This window comes from Protobothrops mucrosquamatus, unplaced genomic scaffold, assembly GCF_001527695.2.
Source record: "Protobothrops mucrosquamatus isolate PMUCROS unplaced genomic scaffold, P.Mucros_1.0 scaffold156, whole genome shotgun sequence".
Classification (NCBI taxonomy): Eukaryota; Metazoa; Chordata; class Lepidosauria; order Squamata; family Viperidae; genus Protobothrops; species Protobothrops mucrosquamatus.
This window is the reverse complement of record NW_015386520.1, coordinates 624,687-645,266: the sequence shown is the minus strand read 5'-3', so window position 1 is coordinate 645,266 and position 20,580 is coordinate 624,687. Positions and strand designations below refer to the sequence as shown.

The 20,580-nt window shown below is 35.3% G+C and overlaps 1 protein-coding gene across 1 annotated transcript in view; it reads right to left on the bottom strand.

The window, feature by feature from the left end:
- Positions 1-20,580, bottom strand: part of BTRC (beta-transducin repeat containing E3 ubiquitin protein ligase) — a 160,466-nt gene that overhangs the window by 129,416 nt on the left and 10,470 nt on the right. The window contains exon 2 of the mRNA XM_015813435.1: positions 11,723-11,791. Coding sequence (XP_015668921.1) covers positions 11,723-11,791 — 69 coding nt within the window. The remainder of the gene's footprint in view (positions 1-11,722; positions 11,792-20,580) is intronic.

Genomic DNA, 20,580 nt, shown 5'->3' with positions numbered 1-20,580 from the left:
TGGTTCCAATTCTAAATACACTTCTTAATGTGTATCTAGGATTGGAACCATAAATGTGTTTTATTCTAGAGAATTTACCATGCTGAATAAAACAACTAAATACAGAGTAAGTAAGGAACATGAAAAAACTGCTGATTAGAGACAATCACAAGAAACAATACAATAAGTGTAAATGTTAACTAAGTTTGCTATTTAAATCCAATATAACAAAGAAACAAAAGCAGTGGTTAAAATCACTTTATCTATGACATCTGAGGAAAATATACCTAAAATATAAATTAATGGACTGTTTTGCAAGAAACTGAGTTTATCTTTCTGAACTCCCATTCCCATCTTTATTTTTTTGAGGGGAAAAAAGCACTGAGCTTAAAAATTATCATTTTGTTGCTAAATGTTGGAGATATGATCTCAGATTTCTTTGGGGAACAGCTAAAAAAATCCATATATCTGATCATTAGAGCTCCTAAAACTGGAAAACTAGATAAAGATAAAGATAAAGATAAGGAAGGAAGGAAGGAAGGAAGGAGAGAGAGAGAGAGAGAGAGAGAGAAAGAAAGAAAGAAAGAAAGAAAGAAAGAAAGAAAGAAAGAAAGAAAGAAAGAAAGAAAGAAAGAAAGAAAGAAAGAAAGAAAGAGAAAATATATGTCTTTACTTTCCATTCAACTTGGTTAATATAAATAAAATGAAGCCAGCTATTAAAATATAAAATAAGATTTTATTGCATTTGTAAACATTCTCATTTAGTAATCACAATCAATTTACATCATACAACAAGTCTGAACTATAATAAAATTACAACATTACAATACAAAATCCTCTACAGAAGAAACAAAAGCATCAAAAGGAGCCAAATTTCTTAGCAAATATATAGTCTGATTGGACACCATGTTTAATATACCTCCCAAAGCAATTAATTTTAAGCTCCTCACTCAGACTACTGCCTCCAGGCACTGCCTATGATCACCACTATAATCAACTCTGCACTCCAACAAAAACATATGCTTCAAGCCATTTAGGGCCTTAAAAGTCAACACCAATACCCTGAAAACTGACAGTCAATGAAGACCACTAAAGGTAGATACAATCATAAATCATTTCAAGGATTGGGATGAAAAAGGTGAGCCTGCTTAACTCATTTTCCAAAGGCAAAGAGAAGACACAACATCTAACAAAAAGCATTTCATAGCCTACATTGTTCTAACTTAAATGTTCAGATTATGCCTTTCTCAAAGGAAACATCTAGTGTTATATATGACAAACAAAAGTAGAGGATCCTTTGGTAGCAAAACTAGTAATCAAGTGCATAATATATGAATGCACAAAGAGGGAAAAAATCTTTGTGGAATAAAAAGCCAATACATTCTGAATTAAACTAAATAACAAGCACCCACTACATTGCCAAATAGGAAATCCACCAGAATTAGGAAGACACATCTTTTACTTTATCCTTATAGGTTATTATAGCCAATAAGATTATAATAATTGTCCCCAAACTCTTTCTATTCTCCATAAAATTTATATAATCCAATGGGGTTTCTTCTCTTTTTTAAGCCTTTACCTTTTGCTATGTTTATAAACATGGGCATATTTTAACAGAAAATAATATGAAATATTGTATTTTAATTTGAAAATGAAAAGGGAAGAAATCTGGAGATTATTAAAGGGCTCAAATAAACACTGCTTAATTGTCATAGGAAAAATAAATGGTCCTACCTAGTGTTCATACAAAGAATTCCTTTTTATTCTATACTGGTCTCTGTGGTAACAACAGGGTGTCTGTATTGTTGTTATAACTGCTTTTGCCTTTATAGAAGGACAAAGGTTAATTGCTTTTCTGGAGGTCACCCAGCAAGCCAACACTGGAGTCAAAAATTGGACCCAAACTTCCTTATTCCAAGGCATTATTTAACTATTTCTTTGCAGTTATTTCTTGTACATACAACATGCTTTAGAATCCATCCAGAATTTTGAATCCAATAGGATTGACAAATCCCTTAATCCCTGCATGGAAAAGAAAGTAGCATAAAGATAAATTTAGCAGTGGGGTTTTGAATCATGTCTTGATAAACTACCAGTTGTATGATAGATTCCATAAACTCATACACAGATAGACAACAGTTACTTTGTTTCAAGGACGCCATTCCATACACACTTAAATGACAATAAGGAATTTTACAGAAAAGCCATAGCCTGGCCAAAACGTCTGGAGAAAAATCTCGCTTTCCATAAATACTGGAACTATTCAGGGCTTCCAAGTGTAAAAACAATGCAGTTCTGAATAACACAGATTACATATTTTCTCCACAGAATTTTTCTTAACACATTCCATAACTAGTGAAATTTAGGAACAATCTTTAAATATAGTGCATTATCTAACTAATCCAATCTAGAAATCATTGGCATGCATTTTAGTGGATATATCTTTAACCCCCAGAATCAATTGTCAAGGCAAGTGCTGTTCTTAAAAGGCACCCCTGCCCACCTTATTTGAATTCAGCTCCAATTATTTCCTATCATTTCATTTAAAGCAACTTTCAAGCACCTGTTAAGGGCGTCCTCTGCCTCACTAGAATTCCAATGGAAGATAAAATAAAACTGCATCAATCAGCTACCTAAAACCACAAACAAATTCTTCCAATGTTTCACAAAGCAGCACAAATGATAACAATTTGCAAAATTTCTCTTATCATCAAATTCTGGAATGAGTAAAACCATAGTAGTTGGGCCTGTGAGACACAATCCTGGTAGAAAAGTTAGAAGGATATTAGAATTGGAGAATCTACTAAGTCACAGTACTTTTATGTATTGGCTATATATAGAAACTATCCATTATGTAACCTTAGTAAACTAAATTCCTACACTAATTCAGAGACCAAATTACAACAAATATATACAAATCTGCACTATGCTGTGGTCTGTTATGGAATTTTTGGAAAATATTCAATAACCTTTTTGCAAACTGTGGGCACAACTCCTGATAAGTAGGTAAGTGAATGTGAAAATAGCACAAATAAAACTTGTCAGAAAAAATTCAATGAAGACTATACAAAATTCTGTAAATAATGTATGATTCCTTAGATTTTAAATTATTGGGGGGAGTAAAAGACATGTATGATTTCAAGGAATTCTGTAAATAATCTGGTCTTTAATCTAATATACACGAATGCAGAATTATTAATTATGATCAAATTATATTTAAGAGCCACAAACGGATTTTCTGAAATGTATCATTTTAAACTGCCAAATTGATCACAAAGCTCTGGATCGTGTTACTTTTAACAGGTTTTTAAAAATATTGGATCAAGAAAAATGTGTGAAAAAATTACATATTCAAGAAGGGTTAACATAAATAACAAAGATATTTTACTTCTTAAACAGTATCAATTAAATAATTCATAAGCAAAAACAAGAAGAAGCTTGCAGTCTAAATCCAAGAATTGAGGGTGGGTGGGTGGGGGAACACAACAAATGTGAGATAAAGGGAATAGTTACTACTCTTAAGGCCTCATCGAGAATTGTTATTGTTCTCAGCGTTTAGTGTGGTTTGTTTTGTTTTTTTAAAATAAGACTTTAGCCTGAAATGATAGAAAGTTCAAATAGACATTTTTTCCTAGTACTGTGTTTTTCCCTGATTAAACTAATTATCCCTGTGGAAGTATTTTCCAGGCATGCGCATATGCACCCAAAAGATTTCAGAAGGGCCTCGAAGCAGACGGACTTAGCCTGCAAATAGCTGCTTTGAGAAATAGCTGCAAATCATTGAATAATTTGCACAGGCCCAAGAAGCATGTTTCTTTCTACCTTCTAACAGGGTTGAGGCCTTTCTCAAGTATACTTCATGTGAAATTGTCCCCATTACTTATGAAATATATCTTTAAAAAAAGAGGAGGAAAAGTAGTTATAAACTTTTATGGAAATATTCACCACAAAATATATTGTGGATTTTTACCCAGTTCTTCAGCTGACTCACTACAAGTACATTTACTAATCCCTCTGATAATACTTGTTTAACTGATAGCATAAAGTTGTAGTTATTTTTACAGTCAGTGAGCGCTCACAATATCTAATTAAAAAACACAACTAAACTCTAGCCCTACCAGATTGTCTCAGCCAAATTACAATCCCTTAGTTCGGCAATTGCTAAATGACAGTATATCATCTACTGGATAAAATATTGCAAAGAGATGTAAAAAAGCAATCTTGTATAACACATTCTAAAAAACCTACATAATTTTTACTCTAGTTACTATATAATTGGAGACTTAATACGGACATGTCTGTCTAAACAGGTATTTTAAAAATGTAACATACTACCACACTCAAAAGTTGTCCATGGAATATGCAACAAACACACCCATCATTTAATGGAATACATTTGCTCAAAACTGCCCGTTTTATTGTCTTTAATAAGTGATTGAAAAAATTCTCCAAATGCAAGATGTGGATTTGGTGACCTGTGGAAAGTATTAGCTTTCCACAACTAGGATTGGCAACTTTAGCTACCACAACTAGGATTGGCAACTCAGTTATTAAGTGAAGCTGTCACTAAGTGAAACTGCAATTGTGCTTATAGTCTTACTTCAGCTTTTCTTTGCTTTACAGACCTGCAAAAGTCATAAATGTGAGGAATGGTCATACTTCTTCATTGCAGTCGTAACTGTGAATAATCATCAAATATGGCAGTCACAAAACTAGGACTACCTCTCTTTTTTCTTGAAAAAAGTGTAGTGATGTTTACACTGAAAAACCTATCACCAAGGAGTTTATAGGCAACATTAAGCAGGCACTACAGGAAAGGAAACTGCTTTAGCTAGATACTAAGAGTAAGAAACGGTATTTGGGAATTAAAGGCTAATAGTATAAAAAATCCTTTCAAACACTAAGTGTGAAAGAGAATGATACAATCTTAGCTGAAGGGGGCAAATGACAGAAAAATGGAGGAAACAAAGGGAACAGATGATACAAAATTGATCTGCTGGCTGGAGGGATAACATGCAGAGACCACTGAATTATGCCATGTTGGAAAAGTTGGGCAGCAAAGATTGCAGATGTGCGGAAAAGGAGAGTATCTTCCACAGAACCATGGTGATCTGAGAAGCCACAACTGAAAGAGAAGCTGGAAGCCCAAATTCATTCTCTTTGCGTCCCAGACTGTGATCCAAAGAAAAGGACTGAGAAAGACTGAGCACACTCATGCATACAAAGACAGAGGAGATATAAATGGGAGTAATTAAAATCAAAACAGGGAGAGAAGATTATTAGTTGTAACAGGAGGATTTGAAAGAGGAAGAATGGAAGTATAGAAAGAATGTTTGGAAAAATTAAGAAATCCTGAAGGAGATCAAGAAAGTGGAAGAGAGAAGGTAGGCCACTGTGGTTAGAGGATCAAAAGACAAGAGTAGGAGGAAGACTGAAATACAGGATTGTCTGGGAAGAGTTGAAATAAAAAGAACAGTAAACCTGGGAGTTTTAAAAGGAAAATGAAAATAATTAAGGGAAAGATTGTAGGATAAAGGAAGAATAGGATGGGAATAATTGAGGAAATGTCGTAAAGTCAGAAGGTAATATTGTGGGGGATTTAGAAAGTGGAATGAATACAGACTGAGAACTATAGCAATGAAAATGGCAGAAGAGGGCAGAGGTAGAAGAATGCTGTGGAGGGCAGAGGATGAAAGAACCATCCAACTATGATCCTGGATGAAAAAAGAGTGAGTAGGGAGGAACTAGAGGGAGGAGTAGAACTTGTCCTTTGGGTGATCTGATAGTGACTGAGAAGATTGGTGTGGTAGACAGGGATGAAGATAGATTACTCTTCCTCCCCAGAGTGACAGCAAGAGCAGGCAATAGATGAAAGCAAATACTCAGCATTTATCTGGATAAAGAGTGGAATAAATGAAGAGGTTTTGAATGGGAAGAAGGAATAAATGATGAAAAGGATGTGCAATGGTGTACAAGTGAACAGACTTAAAAGTTATTGGAAATTATATGAGACGCTCCCCAGGGAAGCAATGGCAGACTAAGATGGCTTCACTTTTAGTGGAGCTGACAATCATGGTGGAAAGTGGAGCAGGTGAAGGAACTGGCTCCCTAAGTTTCTCCCCAGATAAAGGAGAGGACCTTGGATTGCTCAAAGTACTTCTTACAGATGCTCCCAGTGATAAGTGGTCTTCAGAAGATTTTAGAGCTCTGAGAGTCAGGAGAGACAGCTTTGCCCAAGCCACAGTTCAGAGCCTTTCAAAAGGACAGCGAGTTAGCCCAATTCCCCTCTTCATCACTTTTATTGGAAACTGCGAATGTAACCTTCTTTTTTGGACATTAAGAACCTCCAGAAGGACAAGTTTTATTACAATGGGTGATTTTCTTCCAACCCGCAGCAAAAGAAGATTTATGTAAGTTTCAAACTTAAAGAAAAATGTTACTTAGAAATAAGCAGTGAAAGGGTGACTAGAATGTTGATTCTGGAAAGTTTTTAAATGGACTATGAGGCCAGATTGATTAGAAACAAGGTTTTGGAAAAGTTATAATACTTCCTGTAGTTTGTTTAAAAATATATTAAGTATATATGAAGATTTGAATTTAAGTGTAAGAAATCTCTTCCTGGGAAAATGTTTTAGATGAGAGCAAAACATGATGAGATTTTGAAGGCTAGTTACTAGAGACAGCCATAAAGACTTAAAAGATTGTATTAAAGGAGAATTCTTACTTCCTCAGAATGAAGAAAATATATTAATTCTGGAAGAATTTAAGGATATTTGGCAACAATGAACGCAAAATAATGCCCTTTAGACCATGGCTATCCAACCTTTAGGCTTGCCTGGACTGCACTAAATGAAAAGGAATGGTCTTGGGCCATATATAAAATATATAATATGGTATGTAAATATCACTAAAAATCACTATAATTTTAAAAGTTTATGAACTTAAAGGGCCGCATTACTAGCTGTCCAGGACTGCATGTGGCCCATGGGCCAAAAGTTGGTCACACTCGCTTTAGACTTTTCTAAAAGTCTTCTAAAAGTGGAAGAGAGACCAGAGCTACTGCTGATATAACTGAGAATCAGGCTGTTTAGGATATGGATTTAAAATTGACATGATATAAGAATGATGTTGACAAATATGTTATACAGGACCTACAAATGAAACCTACCGAGGTTTTAATAGTTAAAAGGTAAACAAATAATAAACCAGAAGAGTGACTTGGATATGTGGATTTTAACTGGACAATTTTTTTACTTTGGATTTACAAAAGACATACACTATATTATTTCCTGAGAAAAAGAAAAGAGAGAAGCTATCAGCTTTTCCAACGTTACCTAAAAGAAATAATTAAGACCTTTAAAACTAAAACGAAGAAGTTGGCTTAGTTGATCAAGGTTAAACTATATATGATCCTCTTTTTTAAACAGCTTTTAATGGGTTTTCTTGACTAGGACTGAATGATGAAACTTTAAAGATTTGTTTATAGACAAATATAGGAAGAGAGTTTTGCTGTATTTTTAGAGAAAGTGATTAATTATTTTAAAATTGAGAGAAGATGAAGTGAAGAAATTAATTTGTGGGACATCATTTGAAGGGATTAAAGATTAATATTTTTAATTTATTGATTCTAGTAGTTTTTAATGGATTTTTTTATCTGAATAATTTACAGATTTGTTTAAAGATACAAGATGAGATATGGTAGATTTTTTTTCTTTGTATTTTTGGAGAAAATGGCAAGATATTGTGTAAAGTACAGCCATCTCAAGGCAAGAGGGGTGATATAAATTTAGTAAATAATATAAAGGAATGAAATACATATATTTTCCCCTCTGGAATCTCTTAATGGACTTTTGCTGCTTAAAATTCAAAGATGAGATTTTATTATTTGCCAACAGATAAAACAGGAGATATGGGATGAAGACTGACTGAAATATTGACTGAAATATTAGAAAAGATGTTGATTTAGTGAAAATATTTCTACTTGTCTTTATGAAGGGGGAAGATATTTCTTTCTATATTTCTTTTGTTTTGTTTCCTTTTTTATATACTTTCCCTTTCCCCCTCCCCCTTTTTTCTTCCTTTTTGCCCTTTTTTTCTTTTTTATATTTTCTGCCCATCCAACTATTGTCACATTTGCTGTTTGGTAGTCCATGTCCATTCAGATGTTTAAAATGAACAATAGTTGAATTTCATTGCTTGCTATCATGTCTGAATGAAACCTATCATTTCATAATTCAATAATCAAATTTTTAAATGATTAGGCAAAGAAAAAGCAAGCATCTTTTAAACTATTAAAAAGCATATCAATTTTTCCCAATGGATACTTACTGTTAAAAAAATATATTACCATGCTGAGGATGGAATGTTACTGGTCAATGGACAAGGCATTCATTGGAAGGAAAAAGTCAAGATCAAAATCTTAAAAAGAAACATAGACATCTATTTCTCTCCAAAGCTTATGCTCATAAAACAAAAGGACAAAATTTGTTCACCGGTAACAACTACTCTTCATTTTAGTATACCACTCTCTGTAAAAGCCTACCAAGAGTAGTAATAGTAATATGACTGACCCCTCACAGCTTCTGCTCAACAGTTATTCTGAATTTAGGTTGCTAAAATTATTCAAATCTATTCAATTATTTTTAAATAAAATGGTCAGCTTTATTACTATTTCACTGCATGACCAGCCTTGCAGAAATCCATTTTGTTTCATTTTTATTTATAATATAAATTAGTCTTAAGATCACTTTTACTAAGCTACTTATATTTAATGTATAAATCAGACACTAGATCAATAGAAAGTAATGCAAAGGGAAAACACTACTGCCAGTGAAAGAAATAATTTGGAAAACAGTTTGCACATAAACCAAGATTTTGCTAAAGGCTTGGTCAAGCTAAAAGATTTGCTACAATGTTACTTTTTAATAGCATTTTCTTTCTAATATTTTTTTCATATCATAATTCAATTCTGCTGATTATATTCTGCCACATAACAATTTAAAAAACAAAGCCAATTCAAAGAAGGGGACAAAGAACAGGTATACAAGAAAAAGCAACATATTTATTTTAGAAACACAAGTAGTCATTGCTGAAAAATACCTGAAAGAGGAGGAAAACTATCCACACTGCAAATAAAATACTGCAAATAATTTCAACCTTATTTACTCATTTATTTTGGATCAATATGAGGATGTAGAATCCTTGGCGTATTGCTTTCTCTCCAGCTATAAAAATAACTCCCCAGAAATACTGCATTTAATACATGGTAAAGGTGCATGAGTTACTGCCATTATTCACTCAGTGGGTAAAGACTTTGAAAAGAATAGAAAAATAACACATTCAGCTGTAAACCATGCATTAAAGTTTCTGTTAAGCATTATTGGAGTATCACCATTATTGGAGTATAATGGTGAATGGGTAAACTCAGTGATACCTACTCTTATAAAAATGTAGCTTAGGCAAGTAATATGATCATAAAGTCAGGAAATATAAAGACTTCAACTATGATTTAACCTAATTAATTTAAACAGGCAAATTCATATTCCATGTTTTAAACCTTTTTCTGATCTTACTGATTTATGCAAAAATAGTCTTGAAAAGAAATAACATGACTAAATTATTACATGATTAACTCTTAGCTATTCTATCCTAGTTATAGAATAAAAACATATTGACTTAATAAATTTGTTTCTTCTGTACTATAACATATAAGTTAATGATTAGGTGCACTATGGCTCAGCAGGTAGCAGCACCAGTTGAGAAAGGTAAACAGAATCAAGCCTAGTTAATTCTTGACTAGGAGTTAGTTAGGGAATGCTAGACTGGGATGCCGAGAAAATGTTCCAGAGAAACAAAGTGGTATGTATTGTTACAAAGAAAATTGCAGGGACATATCCATGTACTCATGAGGAAGTGAGCTCAATTTGAAGGTTTGTCTCTCTCTTTAAGGTAAGGTATATACCAGTGGTGGCGAACCTATGGCACGGATGCCAGAGGTGGCACTCAGAGCCCTCTCTATGGGCACACGCGCCATCGCCCCAGTCCTAGGCCTTCAGCTGGGTTTTATAAAACCTTTTCACTTTAGGCCTCCGCCGCCATGTGCAAAAAAAAAAAAAAAAGGTTCAATCAGTCAATTTCAACTTCTCGTGGGAAAAAAAAAGATCTTGCAAAGTTGGAATTGATTGATTGAACTTTTTAATCCCACCCAGTCTGCCATTACCACCGCAGCCAAGCCCACCCAATTGGTCACACCCAGCCAATGGGCCACACCCACCCGGCACTCAACGATGCATAAGTGGGTTTTGGGTTGCAGTTTGGGCACTCAGTCTCTAAAAGGTTCGCCATCACTGGTATATACACTTCATTTAAATGTCTATGGAGATTCTCAGTCATCCAGGTCATAGTTATCCCAAAGGTGCTTTTTCACAAGGCAACTGGACTTTCTTGAGAAGTCAAGAAACTACAGTTGCCTCGTGAAAAAGTATCTTTGGGACACTTCATTTAAATTTTATTATTACTAGATTCTATTTTTGAAAGAGAAAACCTCACATTCCCTTGGCAATTCTTCGTAAAATTCCATCAGATTTTACACATTCAATAATTGGATCTTCAGTCTGATTCTAGAGCCACATATAAAAAATCACTGAAACATTCAAAATTCTACCCTTTCTTTTAAAAGTATGTTTAATTTTATTTTATATCCTGCTTAATTTAATGCAGGGGTGTCAAACTGCCCGCCCACGGGCCGGATGCATCATGCTGAAACCGCGCCCACCCCATTGGCGGCAATGGAAAAAAGTCGTGATACGTCGCAACACGTCACGTGACGTTGCGAGTTTGACACCCCTGATTTAATGGATTTTTCAATGTAGTTTATTAATTTATTTATTTATTTATTAATTTAATTTATATCCCGCCCTTCTCCTTGCGGACTCAGGGCGGCTAACAACCAGAACTCCAAAGAGACATTTATTTCAGCAAAATGTTCATTACTCTAACTATAAGCATAGTATGTAGTTTATCTTCATTGTTTTACTTTTTCAATACCATGACATAATTCCTACTTTCAACAAAGGTGTAACTTTTCATCTCTACTGCATTTTCCCACAAAAATTACTACCACAAGCATGCATGTGTCACACATGCAAAGTTTAAAACAGGATTCTTTGGGGAGAATTGTTATACTAGATTTGTTTTAAGATGCTGACAGCAATTGCTAGAGCCAGAGTGCCGAAACATCTAAAGCTTGGCCTTTAATAATCACCAAAGTAATATAGCACTAGACTACGTCTGAGCAGGGACTCCCAACAGTGTCAGATTGTGTCAAACTGCAGGATTGTTATGGGATATGAGCAAATGTCCACACTTGTTTTACCCAATCAAATCTGAATTAGGCTCTAGATGTAAGTCTCCTGTGTATTAACCCATTGCCCTCCCTGTTATTACCACCACTATAGATCTTCACACTTGAAGGTTAATTTTAATTCGGCAATTTAAGTTGTTGTTTCCCATCTTTCTAGGTATTGTTCCACTCTCCCTTCTGATGATCCTTGTTTGAACTTTTACTCATGAGAAGTGGAAATGTACACAGCATGCAGACACAAAATGCACGTGAATATAGAAATGGCACTGGTATTTGATTACAGAATAGGAGTTGAATTCTGTATATATTTTACTAATGAAACAAGCACATGTTTCTAGTGCAAACTCTAACCATAAATAAGAAACAGTAATACAGTCCAACCTGCTTTAGCCATGCTTGGTATCCAGAAGATGTAAGCTGGAATCCATCTTTAGGCATGTGTATTCGTGGCTAGGAAAGAATAGACATAAGAGATCTTCTTTTATATTGAGACCTGGCTATCCTAACTTTTGTTCCAGGTGATAATAACATATATTCCGATATAATTTTCAAGTAAGGTATAAGTGCAAAATACTGTACAGTAATAGAACTATAGTTGCAGGGGAGGGAAACTTAAAATTCTATAAAGACTCCATTCCAATAAAATTTATCAGTATAGCACAGCTCAGGTACTAAAATCTTTTAAAAAGTATAGTAAGGGACATACAACCCTCCACCTCAACATACTCTGCATTTAATCTGAATTAGAGTGAACATTTTGATTCAGGTTATGTCCCCAATGAAACCGCTTCATGCTTTTTGCAACTCTTTAAGTCATTTTCTGCACAGTACAAATGTAACTTGGTACAGGTTATAAAAACTGATGTTCACATTGCTCTAAAATATGAAAATATAGTACTTGCAAACTTCAACAATGCATTAGTGATGTTTGGATGTATGACATATGTGGTAATAGAATAAAAGATAGCAATAGCACTTAAACTTATATATTGCTTCACAGTACTTTACAGCACTATCTGAGCAGTTTATAATGTTAGCACATTGCCCCCAACAATCTGGATCCTTCTTTTACCAACCTCAGAAGGATGGAGGGCTGAGTCAACTTTGAGCCCCCTCAGGCTCAAACTCCTGGCAGTGGGCAGAATTAACCTGCAACACTGCATTCTAACCACTGCGCCACCACCAAGATAATAGAAGAAGCTAATATACAGACATCTGGCATGGGGTGGGTAGGGAGGAATTAAATGCATTGTGACATAATGACTCAATGTCTTCTGTATTTGTATCTGATGAAAGGGTGGGCTGTGATAAATTGAGATATATGTTTCATCTTTTTTTCTCTCATCACAATTGGTAACTGATGCTTGAATAAATCTGTAGTATATAACAAGAAAGTTATTTTTTAGAAAACCATAACCTTAATAAAATAACAATAAATTAATTTGAAAAAGCCGACAATCTTCTGTATACTATTAGGAAAAAAAAAAAAAACACAATTCTTAGGGCAATCTTTCCCTATTGCATTTCTGTTTTATCCTATCTTCTGGCAGGAACCATAAATCTATTCTGAATTTTCAGAAAGACTCTCATTCGGAGATTCCTTAAAGGACTTTTCATTGTCAGTACATAATTACTGTATATTACATCCAACTATCCCAGTGCTTGATGAGAAAGCCAGGTCTTTAGTGCTTTTCCGAAGGTTAAGAGGGTAGAAGTCTGCTGAACTTCAGGGAGAATTATGTTCCATATGGCATGGGGTGCCATGAAAAAGAGGTGCTTCCTAGCTGCCTTAGGATGGCAATGTTTAAGGGAGGGGACTACTAAGCGCATGGCTACCCTAACTAATCTGTTCTTAGGGAAAGGTGGTTCTGCAGATAAGCTAGCTCTGGGCCATATAGAATTTTAAAAGTAATAACAAGCATCTTGAACTGCACCCTGAAGGAAACTGGAAGCCCACACAGCTTGTGCAATAGAGGTATTACATGGGCACCCATTACTGCGTTCACCACTGCATTCTGGACAAGTTGTAGCTCTTGGATGGTCTTCAAGGGCAGCTCCCTATGTAGAGCACATCGATGCTGAACTGCCATGGTTTGTCGGTCAAAATTCATTTTGAATCACTCATTTGATTCAACCTGCCAGTTTGATTTTAAAAAGCTCATCAGATTCAGTACTGAGATCTGAACCAAATCAGGTTGATTCAATTCACATTTCCCAGATAATGTGGAAAAATTGCTCTTAATACATGCACAGAAATTGTCTCAATATCATAAGTGTGCCCGCATATATCTGTACATGTGTCTAAAATAATTAATCAACATAAATAGGACGATGTCAGGAGAGATTGTATCATGATTCTACCCTTAAGAAAGCAGCAGAAAATGGACCAATAGCATTAATTTCATTTTAAAAGGAGTTTTTTCCAATTGTCAAGATTGCAAAGTTTCTTGCCTGTGTTAAGAACTCAACATTCCCATGTAATTATAGTAAAAGTAATACTGCTAACTGATGATGTTTTAAAATCCCAAGATATCTTGACAACAATTCCTCAAAGTTTCTTAACCATGTTAACATAATTGTTTTGTGCAGAAATTGAAACAAAACCTTTCTATACACATTTTACAAGCATGATTCCATTTATCACCAACACAATTCAGTGCATTATCCAGATGAACTACCTTCAGCATTTCAGTCTTACACTAAAACTCAAATGTTGTTCTGAATATTTTACCTGACTTCTAAGGTTACCTTCTCAATGTTCTCCCTCCCAGTGTTCTGAAGCCATTATCTCACTCTGATTTCATGCTGGTCATCATTTTCCTGCAATCTTTAACGGGGGTTTTGTTTTATTGTCTTCCTTTCCTCCTTCTTCCACTGTTAAGTTAATGGATCTGAGTAGTCTCTAGTGAGGTTTGAAAAGGCTGTTTTCTCAGAATGAGTCAATATTTTAAATTCTATGGAATGCATTTTTTTCTCCTAAAAAATGCAGTTTTTAAAAGACAGACATTAAATTACAGGCCTCAGTTCCTATTTTCTAAGCCTAATACAACCCCTGAAGGCTTACAATATTTGAATCACAGCTGGAGCCATGGTTACCATACAGTTTAAATATCAGCTTCTTTACTGTGCAATTTGTTTTAAAAATCAGATCAGAGGTTGTGTCATAAACAAGTGCTAATTATGTAGCAAGAAAGAATAAGCCTTTTTGTGCAAGAAAGGTTCTTAAATATCTGCCTCTCCTCCATATATAAAAAGGAGAAATAAAGCAAGCTGAGAAAATTATGGGGCCAAACACTGGCATCACATATAAAGCAAAAAAACAAAAAAACCCATGGCTGACATTAACCTTCCAGTGTTATTCCTTTGATATGAGAGTCAGGGGGCTACTGATTATGAAAAATTTCCTGCTTTAGGTGAACAATGTCAAATGAACATGGCAATATGAATTTGATCACATAATTCTTTAAGGAAGTCTAGTCCCATCCAGCAATCTTGCTTCAAGGCTCTCCATTCCAAAGCTATTGAATTCAGAACTGCAGCTTCCTTTTGGTACCATAGAACTACTGCTGGGATGGAAGAACATTTATTATTTTTATGTGGTCCTTTGCACAGACATATTTGTTAACAACAAGAGCACAGTAATTTATTATTATCCATTATTTGTTAAATTCATTTATGCTTAGCTAAATGCTTAGCTAAGAATAAATGAATTTTTAATACAGTTTTTACAAACACTTGTCACCGCTTCAGCATTGCCATTTAGTGAACAGGACTGATGTTTTTTCTCAGCAGGGGGTGATATTTTAATGATGCAATGCTGTACTTCCTAGAAGACAGACAAGCCTCATGAGGCAGATTATAGGACTAAAGAAACTCCAATTCCATTAAAAGCAGACAGCACCAGACCATTTTTAAAATTAATTTTGTTTAATGATAAAAAGTATTATAACAGGTGGGTAGCCAATTGTAAAATTAACCAAAACATAGTTAAAGGAACAGAAGAACGCTAGGAAAGCAAGGGACATTTCCATTATCAGTGTATTTAAGACTCGGTAGAAATATAGACACTATTCTATGCCCCATCTTTCCTATTAAAGGAAAGCATCCATGTTCTTTTTAAGCTGCCCAATAGCCAATTGATACCTCAGTTGAGAGGTAATCTTGCACAATGATTTGTTTAATTACTGATATACTCCTATAAAATGTTTGAATATTTCCAAATGGAATGTTGTAATTATTTCTGGCATGAAAATAAGAAATAATATCTTCTGCTAACTAACTTATCCAGTGCATGTCCTACCTCTGTGGAGTGTATAAAGGATTCTGCATGTTCCATCTCATATTCCATTTGCTGGTGTCTTTAATTATATGGTTGTGACTACCGATGATAAAAACTAGACCTGCCAAAAGGTGAGAATTGGGTAGTATTGTTTGCATTTATTCAAGCGGGAAATCTAAACGGCTGCCTCAAGTTCCCCCAAACTATTTATTTAGTAATACCTTATACTTATTTGATAAATCCGTGAAAAGCTATGGATCAGAAAGAATCATTTTAGGATAGGCTACACCAGTGGTGGAGAACCTATGGCACAGGTGCCAGAGGCGGCACTCAGAGCCCTCTCTGTGGGCACACGTACCATCGCCCCAGTCCTAGGCCTTCAGCTGGGTTTTATAAAACCTTTTCGCTATAGGCCTCTGCCGTGTGCAAAAAAAAAAGGTTCAGTCAATTTCAACTTCTCACGGGGAAAAAAAAGACCTTGCAAAGTTGGAATTGATTGAACGTTTTAGTCCCACCCAGTCTGCCGTTATCACTGTAGCCATGCCCACCCAATGGGCTACACCCAGCCAATGGGCCACACCCAGCCAATTGGCCACACCCAGCCAATGGGCCACACCAACCCGGCACCTGACGATGCATAAGTGGGTTTTGGGTTGCAGTTTGGGCACTCAGTCTCTAAAAGGTTCGCCATCACTGGGCTACACCGTTCAAAAGTTAAAGGTTAAGCTAAAACTAATATTCTGCTCTGCAGCACACACATTATCATGTCCAAAATCTGGAATTTTTAAGAAAACCCATAAGAAAATCTCTGAACGAATTATATTTGACAAATGCCAAGTGCTTGACTCAATCCCCACAGAGTTGACTTTACCAGTTATGAATGAAGGCAAATATACATGTCCCAGGATAATGTTTCAGGATCCAATCTGAGTCAGTCTCTCTCACATTCTGGTGAGAGAGAACTTCCCTGAAGATGGGCTCCAGCACGAGTCCAAAAGCTTAGAAGACTAAACCTCTGGTCCAGGTGATCAACCCAGATTGGATCCTTTCCAGTTGTGCCTGGATTAGCTGTAGTTACAACAGCCTTTTCAAAAAATATCCCGCCGAGAGAAAGTATGTTTTGCAAAGGTATTTAAAGAATGATTGGTTGCACAAGAAACAGAAGAAAGTACTTTCAATTAAGGTGGAAAACCTGCTGCATAAACAACATTACAATACTTTAAGAAATATACGAATGTTCACTCTGGTTCATTAAAACAAAAATAACGCAACTCCATAGTTGGGCAATACTTGCTTGCAAGTAACAAACATTCCACAATTTCTTTGAGTTCTTACTACTCTTCAACAGGCTAAAGATTCAAAACCCAAGGAAGAAAAAGATGTATCACAACCATCAGGTTTGCTCTTTAGATTTATCTTGAAGAGGTGACATGTTATACAATTATTAGGAAGCAATATTTTAGTGCCTATGACTGAGATGAGGGAGAGGAAGAGGGGAAAAAAGAGAGAACATTGATTTTATACCTCAGTATCTGTTTCAAATTACATAGCATTTACCAGCAAAATAGCAAGCATAATCTCCTCCCTTCCCATTTCTGAAAACTGAACCATTCATTGTAATTCAGATTGGTTTCTTACCTTATGTGATGTATAGAGATTTCTGACTAGGATCAGACCTTTATTTTACTTCTCCCAACCCTTTCTTTTTGTATCAGCTAGCCTGATGAAGAGTTACAAAGTCAAAAGTTTGAACACACTTATTTGCATTACCTCTAATAAAAGTACAAAATCCACCTCTTTTATAATTCTAATGCAAATTAACTTTGCAGTAACCTGTAACAAAAATCCTCCCTTCATCTATCTATCCATCCATCCATCCATAAAACAAAACAATGATATAAACTAAACCCCAAAATAACTTGGAATAAAAATAGAAGCATTCTCTCACAGTCATAAAAAGACACAGATAATCTTCCATCATTTGCAAATAAAACAAAACATAAACAATTATTCTGGGATCACCGATCACTTTTCCATCCCACACAACGATGAACATAAAGTCTGCTCAATGTGCTGATTTTCAAGAAGTGCAGAGTCCAGACTTCTTCTTCCAGATTCTTCATTCACACACACACAAAACTCTACAGATAGTCCTCAATTTACAACCACAATTGTAAATTTATGTTGTTAAGCAAGGCAGTTGTTAAGTGAGACTTTCTCCATTTTGCAACCTTTTTGCCACAGTTGTTAAGCAAATCACTGAAGTTATTAAGTGAATCATGAGGTTATTAAGCAAATCTGACTTTCCCCTTTGACTTTGCTTGTCAGAAGCTGGCTGTGAAGGTTACAAATGGTGATCACATGACCTCAGGATAGTGCAACTGTCATAAATACATGCTAATTGTCAAGTGCCCAAATTTTGATCATGTGACTGTGGGGATGCTGCAACAATCTTTGGGTGAAAACCAATCATGTCCCTTTTTCAGTGCTGTTGTAATTCTGAATGATCACCAAACAAATGATTGTAAGTCAAGGACTACCTATATTATTTCACTTTCCCTCAGTCTAATCTTGTGCTGTCTCTCTATTACCTCTGCCTTCCCATCACTCGTACCTAGTCAAAAGGTTAGCATCCAGTATTGTTTTGATTTGCTCCTTAACAAGAACTATAATTTAGCACTAACTACTCATGAGAAATTATAGTGCTGCTGGCTGGTGAATAATTTGCCAAGGAAGACCCGCTTAGCCATATAAAATAAATATCCACCTGCATATACTAGCACTAATCAGGGCGTGAAATTAAGCTTTTCATTCAGTACAAACTAAATGCTGCAAGGCGGCGATTTAATGGAAACAAATATTAAGGTCAACCCATTCTTCCTATTGCCTATAGTATAGATGCTAAAAAGGGCATGGAGCACTAATTCCACTTTTCTCAATCCAAGAAGCTAAATAGTTCAATGATGTGTTAGCAAATTCACCATTTGCTTTTTACTAATTGCATATATTTAATGAAGCGAATGAAACAAAAACCTCCAAAACATTGTTAACTTGATCCCTGTTATTTCCTTTGTACTGTAGCTCAAACAGAATAAAATCCATTCGCAAACCTTAGAATGAAGATACAAAACATTTATTTAAATTTTATATAAATGCTGAAAGAACGAGGAACCAATAAATGATTTGTAGAACTTCAATACACTGGAAAACATCCTTTCAATTATGATGAAAGGAGCCAATTCTTGAACACAGCTGAAAAAGGTCCCTCCAAAACAGAATTCCCCAAATGTGCAAGAGAACAATATATCTACCTGGACATAAACAAACATGGATCTGTTTACACTGAGTTTCCAGCAAGTATTACTGGAAATAACCAAGTAACATATACATTTACCCATTCTCAAAGCACTGTAATAATATTGTAATGTTTACTTTAGCACCCCTGTCAACACGTACATTTACAACGTACTCTTTCCTAAAGTTTGCAGGAATAACCAAGAAGAAAACAAGTATGGTACTCCCATTAGAGCTACAACTGTGGCTTTTTGCTATTTTTACTTGTAATCTGAATAAAATATTTCAAAATATTTTTAATTGGGTGAACAAATATTAATAGAACATACAGACGGTTAAGACATATGCATATGGACTATTAAGACAACTTTGATCATTTATTAAGGCATGTTTGATCAGATTAGGATTTTCTTGCAGCTTAACCCAGTCTGGCACTTCAGCACTCACATGGACTATACAGTGTCAAAAACAAAGACAACAATGTCACTCATTCCTTTTCTCCAAAGCCCACTGTAACTTTCTATTCTAGTAATGAAAAAGAAGAAATTCCACTCATATCCAGCACACAAAACAAATAGAAAGGCTAGATGTAACTATTCTATTTTCTCAGTTTTTATGAATAAAAAACTAGAGAGCATTTTTAAAAACAGTGGTATTTAATTAACCACTGTAGACTTATCTATATATATGTAGTCTCAATGGCTCCAGACTAACTCAAGATGTCAAACAATCAACCTAGCTATAAATACACAAACTCCACTATCAGAGGTGGTTTACTAGCAGAACATTAAACCTGCACTACTGACAGAAATGGGTTAACTGTAACTTGCTTTGACCAGGGAATGCAATCCTAAAAGAAGGACCATAGTACAGTACTCTCAAGACTGTACTGATGCCAGTAACTGACAACACAAGAAAGACTTGACTTACCAGCATGACAAAAATCTAAATTTATCCTCTTCCAAAACTCAGACATACCCACATCTAAATGATCAGTGTGATACCTTCACTATCTAATTAACAAAACAAAATCACATTAGACTGCTAGATTTTTCAAGAAATAGTTTCCACTTTTTAAAGGAAGTGAGAAAAAAGAATCTAGGATGGTCCATAAGTTCATTAGTCCGCAAGGAGAAGGGTCCGCAAGGAGAAGGGCGGGATATAAATTCGAACAATAAATAAATAAATAAATAAATAAAATTAGCAAAACTGTCTCTAATAAAAAAAATATCAAAAGGGAAACCATGCTCAGCAGTGATGAAGTCTGTGAAATGGTAAAGGAGATAACCTCAGAAAGGTGCTACTGGGGTTTTAATGTCTAGAAATTTAAAAAAAATGTTGTTAATTTGGTTATTTACAAACCTTCAATTCAAAATAAAAAATGTGAAACCAAGAAGTATATGTCTCCCAATTAAATTACCCACAATTGTTTTTTTTAAAAAGGCATTCAAATATGATAAAACTATTCGCTCCCATAGAGTGGGTCTCCTCAGGGTGCCGTCAGCCAGACAGTGCCGGCTGGCGACCCCAAGGGGGAGGGCCTTCTCTGTGGGAGCTCCCACCCTCTGGAATGAACTGCCCCCAGAGATCAGGGTTATCCCTGATCTCCCTTCCTTTCGCCGCGCCCTCAAGACTTGGTTATTCCAGCTTGCAGGACTGGCCTAGG